The sequence below is a fragment of the Lepidochelys kempii genome, chromosome 1, assembly GCF_965140265.1.
Source record: "Lepidochelys kempii isolate rLepKem1 chromosome 1, rLepKem1.hap2, whole genome shotgun sequence".
In the NCBI taxonomy this organism is placed as follows: domain Eukaryota; kingdom Metazoa; phylum Chordata; order Testudines; family Cheloniidae; genus Lepidochelys; species Lepidochelys kempii.
Window position 1 is genome coordinate 255982208 of NC_133256.1, and position 17014 is coordinate 255999221.

The window sequence follows — 17014 nt, forward strand, 5'->3', positions numbered from 1 at the left end:
TCAGTAGTATTAATGGTAGCACCTAGAGGCCCCAGTCAAAAGCCGAGTCCGTTGTGCTAGGTGCTGTACAAACACATGGTATGAGACAGGCCCTGCCACAAAGAGCTTACTCTTTAAATAGATGAGACAGACAAAGGGTGGCATAAAGGGAACAACATCCAAGCAGAAGATTGGAAAGGGAGGCAATAAAGGGAGATGAAATAATTTACCTCAGGTCACACAGGGAGTCTGTGGCAAAGCCAGGGATTGAATCCATATCTCCTAGGCCAGTGCATGAACCACAAGGCCATTTTTTTGTCACCTGCTTTCTGTCTCCAGGATAATTACACAAACACAGGTGCAGGCTACAACATTAGTTGCAACACTTATCCACTGCTGCGTATTCCCAGTTGCTTCAACAGTGGTGTCATCCTCCTCTTCTCCCCCACCCCGTCCCACCTTCCGAATACCTTCCCTGCTGCCCAGTCTCATCAATCTCCTGAGGACGCACAGCTACTGCAGCACTGGCTAAGCCAGAGATGGGTTCAAGAGTCTGTCTGGGGGAGGGGGAGTGTCCCTCCATTTAACTCTAACCCTGCCCACCATTGCTTATCTCAGCTGGTGGTGCAGCAAGCTTGTTGGCCTGAGTGAGGAAAAAGTGGAGAGAGGATACATAGACCCACACCAGCCAGTGGGGCCCAGAACCCCACCCTGAGAAGTTAGAGGAAGGAGTAGCCTGCTGTTTTGGGCCTGGGGGTGTACTAAGGCTTCGATGCATGTGGTTCTCAGGGCCTACAGTGTTCTGAGCCTCAGGGTCCCTTCTCTCTTCTTGAGCAGATTTCAGCACCATCTGCTCAGTTCTGTCTTTGGAAGAGTCACCCATGTGCTTTTGTCTCTTCTGGCAAAGCCTGACTACATATGTCCTCCACTAGGCCTCACAGACCCTGAGGTAGCAGGAAAAGAGGAGGCATATTCTCAGCCTTGCACTGCAGCAGCCCAAGACACAGCCCCCGTCTGGACTAACGCACTTCCCAAGGTCGCAGCTGATGCTAGAGGTCAGATCTGTGCTTTGCCTCTGAACTGAGGCAACCAGCTGGCCTGGACTGTACACGCAGCACCACGCAGGACAGCGCAGAGGGGGTGTCGATGGGTTTTAATATGGAGGAGATAAATTAGTCTGGGATGATGGAAAGGGGAGGTTTCCTGAACTCCCTGACGACTACAGTGGAACACTGCAATTGTGAGCCATTGTGAGAGAGCAGCCGGGGTGGGAAAGGCACGTGATCCCACTTATTAGCTTCTAACCAGCAGAACTGGCGAGCGGGATTTTATCAGCATACTTGAAACGTCCCCAGATTGTGCTGTGCCTCCTGAACAAACCCTTCCGTCCTAGCCCCACCTTTGGCCTACCAAGCTCAACATCTGCTGGGGCTTGCAGCAGCTACAGCCCTTAGCAGAGGTAGAGCTGCCTTGCGGCTGTGCTTGACTCCGCTTCTTGGGATACACCTGCCACCCAACAATTCCCCCACTGAGTTTAGCGTAACAGTTTTGTGTCGGCTGCACTGCTGGCCAAACAGCAAACTTTAATTACCCATCCCTGCTAAACACCTGGTCTCCATTGCTAATGCTGTACACACTCACAGGCTGCCTGCACTGGGTCTTGCGCCGCAGTGAGCAAAACACATACTTAAATAAATAAGATTAATTGTGTCCAGGATGAGACCTCTTGCTGAGGGGAAGGGAGAATGCCAACAGCGAGCAGCTCCACTGGGAGAAGCTGGAAGGGAGAGCTGGGAGCCAGGCTTAACTGGAAAACGTTCTTTGCAAATCCGATGGCAAATACAGGCTTCCCTCCTTCATATGAGGTAATGTGGTCTAGTCAGTGGACAGGCACTGGACTGGGAGCCAGGAGATCTTGGTTTATTCCCAGCTCAGCCCCTGGCCTGCATTGTGACACTGGGCAAGTGGCTTCCCCTCTCTGTGCCTCAGTTTCCCTTCCTCTTTGTCTGTCTTGTCTATTTAGACTTTAAGCTGTCTGAGGCAGGGACTGACTCTGACTGTGTTTGTATAGTGCCTGGCACAATGGGGGCATTGAACTCAGTTGGTGCCTCTAGGTGCTACTGTAATAATAATTTTAATAAAATCAATTTCTTGCATTTCAGTTATTTACGTCTCCTCTTAATGACCTAAGGATCATCTTAGATTGGAAACTCTTAAGGGCTGTATAGCCAGCACCTGGCACATGGTGGGTGCTAGAGAAATATTGGGATTGGAGTCAGGAGGCCTGGGTTCTATTCACAGCTCTGCTACAGGCCTCCTGGGTGACCTTGGGTAAGACAGATCCCTTCTCCGTGCCTCAGTTTCCCCACCTGTAAAACAGGGATGATGACACTGCCCTCCTTGGTAAAGCGCTTTGAGATCTACTGTTGAAATGCTGTAAGAACTAGGTGTTACTGTTATTCCTGTAAGAGAAGGATTGGAGAAGGGGAGCCTCTTCCTGCTATGCTGAGCTTATTCCACTGGATGGCACTGCCTCCTAAGGAATTAAAAGACCCAGGGCCCCAACACTCTTTAAATCAATCAATAAATACATTTAGAGAATTAAAAAAGAATGAAGAGAATGAAATGGTGGTGAAAGGTTCCGCTTGACAGGTCCCTGGAGCATGAAGCCCTGTACTTTATTTCCAAGACAGTTGCCGAAGGGGTAGGGCCAGACACAGAGCAAGCTTCCTACGCACCGTCTCCCTTGCCAGCCCCTTGCTACTGTCCTTGAGGATCCATCCCTAGGGGTGAGCTCATCTCCACAGCCACCTTAATCCTCAGCCTCTGTCCTGAAACTACCCGGGCCAGGGCTAGTTAGCGCCAGTGGCTGTCGGACCTTCCGCACCGCCAGCACCCAATCAGCACAGAGACCTCCCCACCCTCATTTACAGAACAGCTGTCACTGCGGTACAACATTGGCACTACAAGCCCTGGGCCTCCCTGGGACTGGGGACCTAGACGCTGAAGGCTCTGCACGCCACTCCCACTCCCCTGTCACCCCAGCACTGCTGGGCATTGATAAAGACCAGCAGGCTCAGTCTGGGGTCACGCACCCTTTGGTACCCAGGAAAGAGACCAGCTCCTCCCGTTGGCCCAAGAGGGAGACCTGCCAGCAGGATGACAGAGCTCTGTGAACAAGTTAACTAGCATCAACTCTGCTACTGTCAGGAAATAGCTGGGCTCCACCCTAAAGCACAGACTTGGTGAGAGCGCTGACCTCATGATTAAAAGACCTCAGTTCAAGCGGATACAGGTCCAGCTTCAAAGGCAGAGCTAGCCCCGATGAGCATGCAACAAAAGCCGGTGCTGCAGGCACACAGACATCACGATCCCCAGCCAGGGGGACAGATTCCAGATCCATCATTCTACTTCAAAACCAGAGTTCGCTGCCTCTTGATGAAAGAGAATCCCCATTCACGGACAAGAGTAGCGGAGCTCTTACGATGCTATATGAGGCAGTCACTAGAGGGCAACCTGACCCTGTGTTTAGCCAGTAGATTATAAATGCACTGCCTGAAGCAGCATCGAAACAGGCTTTAGGAAGTACTGCAGCAATAGCTGTGCGGTTGGCCTTTGTTGCTCACCTCTGGAAGAATGAGTTCCCTCTCTCTGTGATCTAACATCAGACATACTCAGCACAGTGGTGTTTAATGCCCTGGAATATTTTAATATCAAAGTCCCCAGGTTTCCTGCATGCCCGGCCGTTAGTGTAGATCACACAGAAATGAGAACAAACAGTGCTCCAGGCTCCCAGGACCACACTATGGAACATTCACCTAGAGGGACATCTGAGGTTGAGGAGAGTTAACATTAACATCAGAGCCTTTATAGCCAGAAGCAAACTCAGGCACCACCCAGGGGCAGGTCTACAGCCGCTCACACTAACTTGCCTTAGTCGTGCATGCTCATATTGAAAGTGACCCTCAATTCTCAGCTGCAGCTGCCTGGCTATTCAGGGAAGGCGATTGCTGCTGCTTCTTCCATTTGCACCCCCGCCCCTACTAGAACTTGCCCTATATAACGTGGAACATTGGAGTGGCTGCCTTTATGTGAGTCCTTCAGCTGGAAGAGCCGTCCTGTTCCATGGCCAGCTAGGAATGGTGCACAGCACTGGGCCAAGGGCACATTCGTATTACATGGATTTTGTTCTCTCATGGTTTTGAGAGGGGCAGTGCCCCAGTGACATAGTTCCAGCTCCTCTTCCCTCCCCCATCCTAATTCAGGAGCCCTTCCCACTTCCTCAAATTCCTCTGCCCACCTGACTGTACTGGGAAAGTGCGGCCTGGAGGCACTCAGGTGGTTCCCAGAGTTCCTCCTGTTAAAGCGCCCTGTATGGCCCATGGCACTTAAACTGAGGAAAAGAAATCCCCCCGTGACAGACCTTTCATAATGCAGTGCTGTGGGCATGGAGCTCCTCATGACTATGTTCGTCCTATTGGGGTCAGAGGTAGCATATCACAGCTCCACTCCTCCTGAGTTATGAATGGTCTGCTAGCTGACCCAGTCCTCTTGACTCCCTGTAGGGGTGGGCCTTGAGACCTGCTGGGCTTGCCAGCTGATACTACAGTACATTGATTGATCTCAGAGTAAGGAGCCAGGCAGATTTATCCCTGCCCTGCCCGGCCAGGCATGTATCCTCAGAAGGGACTGCACCAAGCCTGCAGTTGGAAGCTATCACGGGAAGAGGTGAGGAAAGCAGGGTAGATGAGGCCAATGCTTAGACAGAAAATAAAGAGGAAGAGGAAAGCTGAGGACTCCCAGACCCATGTGAGCAGCCACAAGTCATCTCCCACAGGGCAGTGCTGTCCCCTCAGCCTGGGCACCATTAACCCTCCGGGAGAGGCTGCAGGATTAGGACCCTGCAGTGGCAGGATACCTGACACAGAAGTGAGTCAGTGAGCAGTAGACAGGGTAAAGCACAGCTGATTGCTGCCAGCTGGCCATCTGCTGCCCGCACAAGACCTAGAGAGGACATGCATCCTAAATCCATGGTGCCCTCCTTCACCCCAGTACCCCACAGATCACATCCCAACATGACCTGAGGGACAGTGGGGGCAGGCAGGCAGCATCTGGGAAGTATGACTCTGATTAGGGTGGCAAGGGTAGCACACAGTGCCAGTGACCCAAGGATTTGGTGGTGGTGGTGGTGGTGGGAGCTTGGGGAGGATGGTTTTGAGGGATCAAGCCCAATATAGTCTTAATACACCCCTGGAGACAGGGGAAATGTGATCACACCCACCCAAGAGCCATTTGCTTTCAGCTCTAGTTAGTGATCAATGGCTCCATGTCTAGTTAGTGATCAATGGCTCCATGTCTAGTTGGCAGCCGGTGTCAAGTGGAGTGCCCCAGGAGTCGGTCCTGGGGCCGGTTTTGTTCAATATCTTCATAAATGATCTGGAGGATGGTGTGGATTGCACTCTCAGCAAATTTGCGGATGATACTAAACTGGGAGGAGTGGTAGATACTCTGGAGGGCAGGGATAGGATACAGAGGGACCTAGACAAATTGGAGGATTGGGCCAAAAGAAATCTGATGAGGTTCAATAAGGATAAGTGCAGGGTCCTGCACTTAGGACGGAAGAACCCAATGCACAGCTACAGACTAGGGACCGAATGGCTAGGCAGCAGTTCTGCAGAAAAGGACCTAGGGGTGACAGTGGACGAGAAGCTGGATATGAGTCAGCAGTGTGCCCTTGTTGCCAAGAAGGCCAATGGTATTTTGGGATGTATAAGTAGGGGCATAGCGAGCAGATCGAGGGACGTGATCATCCCCCTCTATTCGACATTGGTGAGGCCTCATCTGGAGTACTGTGTCCAGTTTTGGGCCCCACACTACAAGAAGGATGTGGATAAATTGGAGAGAGTCCAGCGAAGGGCAACAAAAATTATTAGGGGTCTGGAACACATGACTTATGAGGAGAGGCTGAGGGAACTGGGATTGTTTAGTCTGCAGAAGAGAAGAATGAGGGGGGATTTGATAGCTGCTTTCAACTACCTGAGAGGTGGTTCCAGAGAGGATGGTTCTAGACTATTCTCAGTGGTAGAAGAGGACAGGACAAGGAGTAATGGTCTCAAGTTGCAGTGGGGGAGGTTTAGGTTGGATATTAGGAAAAACTTTTTCACTAGGAGGGTGGTGAAACACTGGAATGTGTTGCCTAGGGAGGTGGTGGAATATCCTTCCTTAGAAGTTTTTAAGGTCAGGCTTGACAAAGCCCTGGCTGGGATGATTTAATTGGGGATTGGTCCTGCTTTTGAGCAGGGGGTTGGACTAGATGACCTCCTGAGGTCCCTTCCAACCCTGATATTCTATGATTCTATGATTCTGCCCCTTTAAAACATTCCTTACTACGACAGATTCATTAGTTAATGTTTGTAAAGTGCTTTGAACAAACAGTACAGTGTAAGTGCTTGGTTATTTATTGTTATTTCGCGCCTGCCCCTGTCTGCACCCCTTGAGGCCTGAACTAAATTCACAATGTTTGGCCCTGGAACCTTATCCCTTTCCTGTCTCTCACTCTCAGTCCCCTATACCTTAAAAGCACCTCTGGGTAGAATAAGCACCCCACTCCATAGTCCTAGGAGGGAACCACTGATCCACGGACCCCAGGCAGGGAGATCTCTCCCTGGCAGAGAATCACGTATCCCTGCTGGACAGGCCACATCCCAAGGAGGAATCCACAGCTCAGAAATGATGTGGTCCCCCACCACCATAGCATGAGTGCATCACACTTTGGAATGGATTTTAGCCTCCCAACACCTTGGGAGCTAGGAAAGGATTATCTCCATTTTATAGATGGCGACTTGAGGCAGAGGATAGATTGGCCTGCCCAAGACCACACAAAGAGTCTGTGGCTGAGCCAGGAACTGAACGCAGGTCTCATGGGTCCCCATTCAGAGCCCTATTTGCTGATCCATCCTTTCTTGCCATGATTGTCCCTTCTGGGAGCTGGTCCAGGGCTATTTCACTCCTGACTCTACTTTCATATGACACTATTATTAATACCTAGCTCCAACCTGCTAGTGCTTTGCATAATTGCCTTCTTCTGTTCTCTGGCTCCAGGAGTGTTGCAAGGTGCTATGCTACTCTGGTGAGGGGGACCTTATAAGCCCCTAGCTCAGAGGATGGCTTTTCCAACCAGGGAGAATTCACTCCATCCTTCTCCCAGTCTGTCTCAGGCCTGGCCATGCACAGCCACCAAGGAGAGGCCAGCAACTTCCGAGAGCCACCAAGGGAGTGGGCAACAATTCAGTGGGGATGGAGAAGCCACTGGCTCCTTCGGCACTTCCCAGTCCCATTCTTCAGGACTGGGCAGCTCAGGCCTCTCTGTCCTGGTGAGGCTGGCAGGAACCAGGACGGGGAGGGGGACAATGTCTCACCCTAGAGGAGAAGCAGATGGAGGAAAGAGTAGAATGGGAGGATGATCATGCCCCGGAAGAGCATGCCCATGTGCAGACCTGCCTTGCTCCTGGTACGTGTGTGTGTGTGATGCCCATCAGGGCCCTCAGCTCTGAGACTGTTCTCTGCTGAATGGGCTCCTGGCCTGCTCTGGAGCTCCATCCCTGCCTCGTGCCCTCGTTCTCCATGCAGGCCCCTTTGCTGCTGCTTGTGGAAGGGATCCCTGGAGGATGAGTGGAAATGGAACACCAGGCGTCTGTAATTATCTCTGTGATGAGACATCCCACTGGCTTGTTCTGGCAGCTTGAAACACGCAGATCAAAGGGCCAGTGCAGGCTTCCTCTGAGCTTTGATACCAGCCTGCAGGAGGCAGCAGTGCCTGCTGTGCACCATGCCAGCGTGGAGCAAAAAAGGGAGAAGAGCAGGGGCTGAGAGGGAAAGGAAGAAAAAAGGGAAAGAGGAAGGATGAGGTCCTGGTGCCCTGCAATCAGCTCACTGCGCTGCCAGGCCATTTCGGATCCCTGGCCCCATCGCGCTGCCAGGGTCCAACACGAGCTGAATGAGCTTGAGATGAATGCTCCTACCTTGCCAAGTAGGACTCGGGAGATCTAGGTTTAGATCTCCAGACCCAGCCTCTTGTTCTCTGGGCTGGTGGGGGCCGGGAGTGCTATGAGGACAGCAGAGGGCACAGAAGGAAATGAGCACCTATCTCCCATTGCTGACTCAGGAGTAGACAGCCTTGACTCCCCTAGCCAGCTGCATCTGCTGGCTCTGTCCCCCATACTGAGAACCAATGGGTAATCTCTCTGCTATTCCAGCAGTGTCCTCTGCTCAGGGCATGGGGTGAGGAGCAGCACTCGGTCATACTCCCAGGTTCCAGGAACCTGCTTCTTCATGCCATGGGCTGCCATTTCCACCTGTCGCTAGGTGAATCCCATTCAGACTTGGAAGCGCCTTACACAGAAATGCCTGCTTAAGATGCAGGGCAATGGAGAGGCAGACCCTGGAAATCTGGAGGATAGTTAATTAGCAGAAGGATTCTTGCTGGGATGAAAGGACAGGGCAAGTGGAAGGAGCTAGGTGGGCAGTGTTGGTGGACTGCTGGGTGTCCGCTGAGAAGCAGAAGTGAGGAGGTGGAAAGGTGGGAAGAGGAACAGGACAGGCATGGATTGAGTGAGGTCCAGAGGGGGAGGGAAAGCGAAAAGAGCTACAGGGAAAAGAGTAAGGGAGAGAGGATAGCTCTCACTGCCCTGGGAGTGAATCCAGAGAGGGTAAACTAGAGAAAGGGCAGCAGAAGCTCAGCAACCCTAGGAGCTCCAGCTTGATACAACATCTGTGACTCAGTGTTGAACGAAGGGCCGTATTCTACAGCCTGGTCAGGTTCAGTCTCCCAGCACCCCAATGCGGCACTAGGGGGAAAGAAGGGGGTTGTGGTGCTGTGTCCTTCCTAACACAACCATGCTGCATCACCCCATGGCTTTGTGTGTGCGGTGCTCCCTGGGGACTTACAAGCCATGCCCTTTGTACTTCAGGGGAGTGAGTGATATGCAGCAGGTTGGGGGAGAGCTTGGCCCCAGGAATGGGAAGTAGATGCTAATTCAGAAGACTGTGGAGGAGGGAAGAAAAGGAGTGTAAGAGAATTGGGGGAGGGAGACAGCTAGCTAGCGAAAGGGAGGAGAGAAGAGCACACTGGGGCAGAGAGGGTGTTTACAAGTGACCAGAGGAGATAGCTGTGGAATTTTAATGCCAGGCCCCAGTATTGATCAGTGCAAGATGCAGCAGGCGGGTGCGAGAGTCAGAGGAGAGAACTGCAGTGCTATTAATACAGAGGACATACTGTAATCCATCAGTGTCAGCCCGGGGAGAGCCAACCTGCTGCTTCAACCCCTTCATTCCCAGAGCGCCGTTCTGCCTTTGGCCCAGTCGCACAGCAGAATTAACCCTGCTGCTCCCACACATCAGTTCAAAGCATCTCCGTCGGCAGAGGAGGGGTGGGATTCTAGCCTATCTGGAGTGGCAGGTTCCAAGCCGGCCTTCTGGCGAACACTGCTACACAAGCCAGCCAGGTTTTCCTGTCCAGACTGCTGTCCTGTGGGAGCAGGTGGGTTAGGGGCGCCAGTGGTTAGTGCCCTGCGCTGCCAATGCAGGAGACCCGGGAGGCGTCACAACCTGTCTCCTCCGTGCTGGGTTAGCTGCTGAGGCTGTTCACTCAGGCTGAGGAGGAGCAATGGCTTTTGCCATGACCTTTCCAACAGATTCAGAGACAGCTGGTTACCAGCTCCCCCTTCAATCCAGAATGGGGCAGCTACAAAATAGAAGTACTGCGGCTGCAAGTCTGTCTTTTTTTGGGGCGGGGGGCTGGGACAAGGAAATTGGGCCTGGGGGGAAGTGTAACAGTCCCTGCAGAAGCCAGGAATTAGTCACTCTGGTGGCACCTGCACTGTCAGGCACAGGGCACCGGCGACCCCAGCACGCTAACTCTTGTGTCGCCAGGTTGTGGGCACCGAAGCTCTGCAGTGTCATGGTCATCCAGCCCCAAATCCATGAGCCTCCAGGAACGAGCCATGATAAGTCCCCTCCGCCCCGCCCCAGCATCTAGGCTAGGACTAGGAGCAAATCTAATATCCCCCTCCCCTATGAGATCGTCTCTGGGTTTTTCTTACTGCCACTTTCTCTGCCATTTCCCCTACCTGCCTTGCCCCCTTTTCCTCCACAGCCCACCCATGCCGCTGTCAGGATCTGTGCCTTCCAGAGTACTGTTCCTCACCACTCCCTCCACAGGCATCTGCAGCCCCCTTCCCCCCCCCCCAGCCCCAGCCCTCACTTGCTTTGGCTCCTCCTCACAAGCACATTTCCTCTGACCCTCCCTGTGGGATTCTGAACCCCCTGCAAAGGCTTTGTTCATATGCTGGCCGTCCTGTTTCTGTGAGCCAGGGGTTCAGTTCCACTCCTTCTGGTTTGGCTCTTTCACACAATATAGCCTAGTGGTTAGAACAGGGGACAGGGAGTCAGGAGAGCTGGACTCTATTTCAGGGTCTGCCACTGCCTCACTGTGTGACCTTGAGCAAGTCTCTTTCCTCACGTGCCTCTGGTTCCTTCTCTGGTAAGGAGGCCTACAGAGACTATGGCACAGGGAGACTGGGAGCCCACAGGTATTACTGTTTGCAAAGTGTTTTCATGTCTTCAGATGGGAGGGGCCAGAGAAATGCAAAGTGTTCGTAACCAGCATCATCAGTTTAATATTAGCAGGGCTCTGGACGCACACTTCCTCCCCTCCCCATTGGTGCTATTCACGTACCTGCGGGGTTTTCACTTTTCACCAGCACCATCCTTTCCCCTTGAACAGCAAACAGCAGGGATGCGGGCTTGCCCACGCCTGCATGGCCTCCGAAGCCTGCCCTAACCCAGCATCTCCTTCACACAACAGCCCCTTTTTCTTGCCGATGGACGTGCTGGATCTGCCCTCTGCTGACTTTGCTTTACCCACTCTGCCCTTTGTGTTGGAAGGGACAGGAACCCTGTGTCTCCTCCTCACACTTCTCATCACTGTCTGTTTAATTTCTCTGGCTGGATTCTGCCCTTTACTGGATTTTCTTCCCAGCTCTGGTATAATCAGGAGCTATCTTCCCACTACCTTTTGCTGCCATCCAGCTGCTCTCTATTTGCTTAATGCAGAGATTCTTCCTTCCTGTTTAGCTGTGTGTCACCTTGTTCCCCGGCAGCCCCTACTCAGCATCAGGCAAAGCTCCGGAAGGCTTGGTGGTAGTTAAGTCACTCAAAGCACCTCCTACTTTCCTGGCTGTGTCACGTCCAGAGCCCTCTTGTCAGGCCATTTCCCCTCTCCACTACCTCCTGGTTCCAGCCAGGCCCGCGGTCCATAGACAGCAACCTTTCCTTGCAGGGTTTTAGCACTGTTGCTTTTAGCTGGAACCAGGAAGCAAAGAGCCTGCAAAAGTGAAATTGAAAACAAAATGACAATTAACTAGCCCCATCAAAGTTGTGTGTGTGTGGCAGGGGGAGGGAGATGTTGATGATATTGGGGGTTCCTTTGAGTTTAGGACAAAAGTTTGAGGATCCGGTTTGAGTTCTGGCTGCACATCGGGGAGCGGGGATGGGGTGAGTTTGAGTTTTGGGCACAGACTTGGTAACTCAGTTAAATTTCTGGTGAGCCAGTCCACCCCATCCTTGTTCCTCTGCCTCATTCCCCTCCAGCGTGGAGTTTCTTTTCTTTAGACACTGACTGCCAAGGGCAGCTGATTCCACTCACACAGGCATCCTCCCTCCTCCCAAATTGCCCACAAATATCTATCCCCATCTCTGCCCCAAATTTTCCAGTCATGCTTTGGACATCTGAAGGTGCCAGGATGTAACAGGCCCAGACAATTAATACAAAGGGTGTATATCTGAGGAGGCTCCCCTTGGGGTCTGGTCCCAGCCCCATTTCCTAATTCCTTGAGCCTGCTTGCAGAAGCTTTAACCCTACTGCCTCTCTGCCAGTCTAGTATTGCCAGCTTCAAGCATTCAAAGATTATGAGTCAAGCACCCCAAAAATAATGAATGGTTTAAAATACATGAGATTTTTTTTTAAAGTTTTTTGTTTTTAATTTGCCTTCTGGTTTTGGGGCTGCATTAGCTCCATATTTGCAGACTTTTCTCCATAGCTACAAGGGCTAGAAACTTTTTATTTTGAAATGAAAGCTGAGATCCTCATATAATCCCTGGACTCCAGGAGCTGGGGCTTTAAAATACATTACTAACATTGCAAGAGTTGGCAACACTGCCAGATAACTGGCCTGTCATCAGGATGCTTCAGAAGAAGGCAGGAAAAGTCCACAATTCACCTGGCCTCATGTCTGCTATTCCAGAAAACAAACACACAAACAACTCCAGTTTAATTGCATTTAGTTCAAACATAAGGATGGCAAAACCTATTCCCCCTCAGGCCCCCATGTTGTCCTTTCTTCCTGGGTCACAAACATGTGGGAAGACCAGACAAAGTGGCAACATCAGCCAGAACTCCTAACTGGACCAACGCTTCCCTTCAAACTACTCTGTGTCACTGTTCCCCCGAGGGACTCCTCTGGCAGGCCAAGAATTCTTTTCTTCAAGACTTCGCAATAAAGCCACATAAACAAGGACCAAGTTATAAAAAAAAAAAATCTTTATTTCATGTACCAGGATTTTTTTTTTGTAATTTTCTGTTTTTAAAATTTTTTTCTTTTTAACAGTCTGAAAAAAACCCACAAAATAAAGAAAATGGAGGTTGGTTTCTTGAACTGGTTTGAGCTGGACATGAGCAATATCCTTAGAAAAAGCTTCCCCTCCAATCCTAGTCCTCCCCCTTTTCTCTCCCTCTCTCACACCCAGGTGCTCACTCATCTTCTCATTTCACTCTGCGAATGCTCAAGAACTCTGTGGGCATCAAGTTCTCAAAAGCAGCTTCGGATTTAAACCAAAACACTGTACTCTGTCTATGCCGGAGTTTGGGAAACCAATTTTAACTCAGTGCTTGGAGGTGGAGGGTTTTTTTTTAATTTTTCATCTATTCTTTTACATTTTAAAAGGCCTGGGGACCAGGTGGGGATGGCAGGCTGGGAAGTAACTGGAATTCAGCAGGAATCCCAGACACCCAGTACAGACTGAGGCATGCCACCTAGATGATCAGTTTCATCTAAGCTTTCTCTATGCTTCTCCGTCAGCGTCAGACCTTCCCCTTGAGACCTAGAGAGGATTCGTTTCACCTTGGATTTAAATTTCCCACATGCGGCTCCCCAGCCCTGCCCTGGAAGGACCCCACTTTCCTGTGCTGAGAGGGAAAGTAGGATAAAGCAGCAATATCTGGGGCCAGGAATCCTTTAGGAACAGTGTCTACACTCCAGTGGGAGCTGAACCATTGGACTTAAAGACCTTTAAAACTGGAGCAGCAGGAATTGGAACAGAGTCAAGGGTGGGGCTGAGCAGCTGAAAGGGTCAACTGACCCACTCAATGAACCCGCAGCCCTGGACCTGCCCCTGGATGCAACAGAAGGGATTCTGTTGTCCGAACGTCCATGGAGAATTCTCTCAATCTGTGCTGGTCCTGGGCTGGTCTGCAGCTGACTGAGTGACACACAGAGGCATATTGATAACTCTCTCCTTCTGTTTGCTTTGCCCACTCTCCCTACCATCCCTCTCTGTGTCCTGGTAGCAGCATTATAAAGGGAGCTGAATTACAAGTGGTTTCTAGGACCTCCTGGGCACATTTGATTCTCCTCAGCACAAAGATTTGGTGCTAAATGTCAGGCCAAGTTCCCAGTGCGTGTGTTAATTCCCGGGATGGATGGGTGCTATAGGCGCCGGTGAGGAGGTTTGCAGGATTTACATATTCGAAGGAAGCAGGGAGGGGTGGGCAGATGGCTGCAATGGTGTGGTGGGACGAGTGTGTGTATGAGTGGGAGACTGTAGGCCTGATTCTCCTCTCATGCTCCCAGTGTAAACCAGGAGTAACGGAGTTATCTGGAATCAAACCAGCAGGAGAGGAGAATCAGGCTCAGTGTGTGTATGAGCAGGAAGAGGAGAGCATGTATATAGGAGTTCAAGGGCCTCACTGCCTTGCACCTGTTTTAGTCACTGCCCTGGGGCAGAATGAGTGTAAAACACTACCACAGGGGCAAGCGAATGGGGACCTCTGATCTGGTAACACTTTGCACTCGCCCTGCTGGGTGTAAACGACTACGCAGGGGCAAGGCAGTGGGAAATCAGGCCTTGTACCTGACGAGATCTGTCCAAGACTTGGGGCCCAATCCGATGCCCATTGAGGTCAATGGACAGACTCTTGCTGGTTTCAGCGGGGGTGGGGTCAGGCTCTTGGTGATGAGGCAAAAGTGACATTTGAAGGTATATACAGCAGTAGGCATCCCATGTCTGTCTACCCCAGGGAGCATCCACTGCATGAATGATGGGAGTGTGTGTGTGAGTGCTCGTCTCCTTATTAGCATATAGTCCTTATGCTGTCTGCCACCCATCCCCCCAGTAGCAGCATCTTCCTCTCTTCAGGGAGAGATGTGTGTCTAGCACAAAGCCCTGTGGCCAGCGGGGAGCCTCTCCCCTCCTGCCAGCTGGGTGAGCTCGGCCTCTCAGTGATTTTCATTTTGTTAAAAGGATTCAATTTCCGTTTTCTCTTTACAAGGCCCCCCACCCCGCTAATTTGCATTTCCCTCCCTCCCTCCCCCCAACTCCCACGTTTTCACAGTTTAAAGCTGGAGAAAACAAAAATGAAAAGAAAAATACTATCTGGTTTTCTTCCAAGTAAATCCACTTACTGTATTTACATTTATTTATAGTTGGTTTTGTTTTATTAAAAAATTGCCACTTATTTTTTAGAAACTTTTTTTTTTTTTTTGCAATGTTGCTGTTAACCACAGGATCACCAGGGACTAGTGGGTCCAGGTTGGTCACCATTAACTCCCTGGGAGTCCTGGGGACCAGGGAATCAGCATTAACCCCTGGGATTCCCAAGGACAGGAAAGTCAATGTTAACCCTTCAAGGGCCCACGAGAGACACATGAATCACCTTTGATCCCAAGGGTCTTGGCAAGTCTGAGCAGGTCACAAGTAACCCCAAGATCTCCAGGGTCGTCACGAGCCTCTAGAACTCCCACAGATACACTCATCACTGCTAGTCCACCCCCCTCACCCGCCACCCCCGGAGCCTGTGAGTCCACATCGGGTTAAAACTGAACAGAACACAAACCAAAAAATGAAAGAATGAAACCTGAAAAAATCCAAAGAGCTGCCTCCTCCTCCCACTTAATTTTTTGTTGTTTTTTTTGTTGTTGTTTCTTGGTTCCCTTTTTTAAATTTGTTTTTATTAAATGTTAAAATAATGGTACATGGGAAATCATGCATTTTCTTTTAAATTTATTTTCTATTTTTTTTTAAATCTCTCTTGGTTTTTAAAGTTTTTTCTTTTTTTTCTTTTTTCTTATTTTTTTATACTTTTTTGTCATTGTTGTTTCTTTTCTTTTGTTTCTTTTCTTGTTGATGTTGTTTTGTTTTTTGCTTTTGGAAGGTTTCCCCCATGGTTGCTTTCTCTTCTCCCTCCCCTGCCCTCCCTGTTGCCCCTGCTCCTCCTCTTCCGTTTTCTCCCCACCTCCCGCCTGCTCCTTCCCCATTTTCAGCTCCTGGTTTCGGCTTCATACCGGGGTGGTCCGGCGGTTGGCTGTGTTAGTGTGGATAGAGTCCTTGTTCTCTTTCTGGATACAGTTGTGAACCTGGAGGAAACTGTTATCCCTGTCGGAATTGTAGGTGGCGGTGGGGGTGGTAGCAGCCTTCAGGGGGTCCCTGGTCAGGGTATACATCGAGATCTCCGTTGATGGGAGGGTATTGAACCCTTTGATCCCGACGGGCGAGGCATCCCTGGAGTGTGAAGGCTCAGTGGAACGGGAGCTGGAGCGACTGCGTCTCTGATAGCGGTAGCGGTAGCTGGGGATGCGGGTGATGGCGGAGGACTGGAGGTAGTCCGTGGCACGAGCGTTGGCACGCAGCTGTTTGTGCCGGTCAATAAACATGTGGACGGCCAGCACTCCCACCATCTCAGCTATAATGAAGGACAGGGCCCCAAAGTAGAAGGACCAACCATAGGAGTAACTGTTCTTCTTGGAGTCACTCTTTGAGGGGTCTCCAGCGTTGGCTGATATGTACACAATGATGCCAATTATATTACTCAGACCTGCGGGCGAGAATAAGAGAGAGAGAGGAAAACATTAGAGTATCCTAGAGGGAAAGGACGGTAGGAGGTGCAAGGTTAAAGCCTAGGGTCCCACCTGTCTTCCCAAGAGTAGTCCAGTGCTGGTGAGGGCCCGGTTGCCTGTCTGCTCACAGCTCCCAAAACGAGCCTCCAAACCTGCCCTGCTTGGAGCCCTCTCTAGGGATTCTCAGGTGAGAGAACAATTCATTCCACATGTTCACTGAACCCTAAACTTCACCCCACTACTGGCACCCCAGTCAGTCCTGCCAGTCTCTGTGAGACCCGCTCCCCCAGCAGATGTAGAGAGGAGCTCAGTTTCCATGTACATCCAATTCTGAGATCCTGCCTTCCCAGCCCTGCACCCCAACAGCGCTCTAACCCCAGGCTGGAGAAATTTATTTCCTATATTTCTTTCACCCAAGGTGGTTGCACCCTATTGAGAAGTCATCAGGGACTCCATGGCTCCATCTGTCTGATGTCAGAGTCTGTCCAGTGGTGGAGGTAGCCACGTAACTGAAGGGAGCTGGGGCCAGTGTGTTTTTGTTTACTGCGTTTGTACATGTAGAGGAATCTCTCCGCAGGGAGCAACTGCCATTTTGTGTGTCAGTTCAGATACAGAATGTCAGAGTGAGTCACTGTGTGCTCTCTCTCACACACACAGAGAGACTTTATATTTACTCTTCCTGGTTGAATGTTTTCATTCATCTGAAATAAAGCTCATCTAGACTGAAAAATACATGTTGCCCTTTTTGCTTGTGCAAACATACCACCTCCTTTCCCTTCTGCCCTGGCTGCTCCATCACCTGGACAGCCTGTCACTGAGGTATCTTCCTCGCTATTGCTCTTAGTCTTCCATCCCCCCAGCCCATT

The 17014-nt window shown here is 50.9% G+C and overlaps 1 protein-coding gene across 3 annotated transcripts in view; it reads right to left on the minus strand.

Annotated features, from left to right (window-relative positions):
• Positions 1-14699: 14699 nt before the first annotated feature.
• The window catches only part of CACNG2 (calcium voltage-gated channel auxiliary subunit gamma 2), a 60014-nt gene continuing 57699 nt past the window's right edge, over positions 14700-17014 (minus strand). For all 3 annotated transcript variants that reach the window (XM_073325185.1, XM_073325166.1, XM_073325175.1), the window contains one exon: positions 14700-16126. In XM_073325185.1, coding sequence (XP_073181286.1) covers positions 15591-16126 — 536 coding nt within the window. In that variant the 3' untranslated portion in view covers positions 14700-15590. The remainder of the gene's footprint in view (positions 16127-17014) is intronic.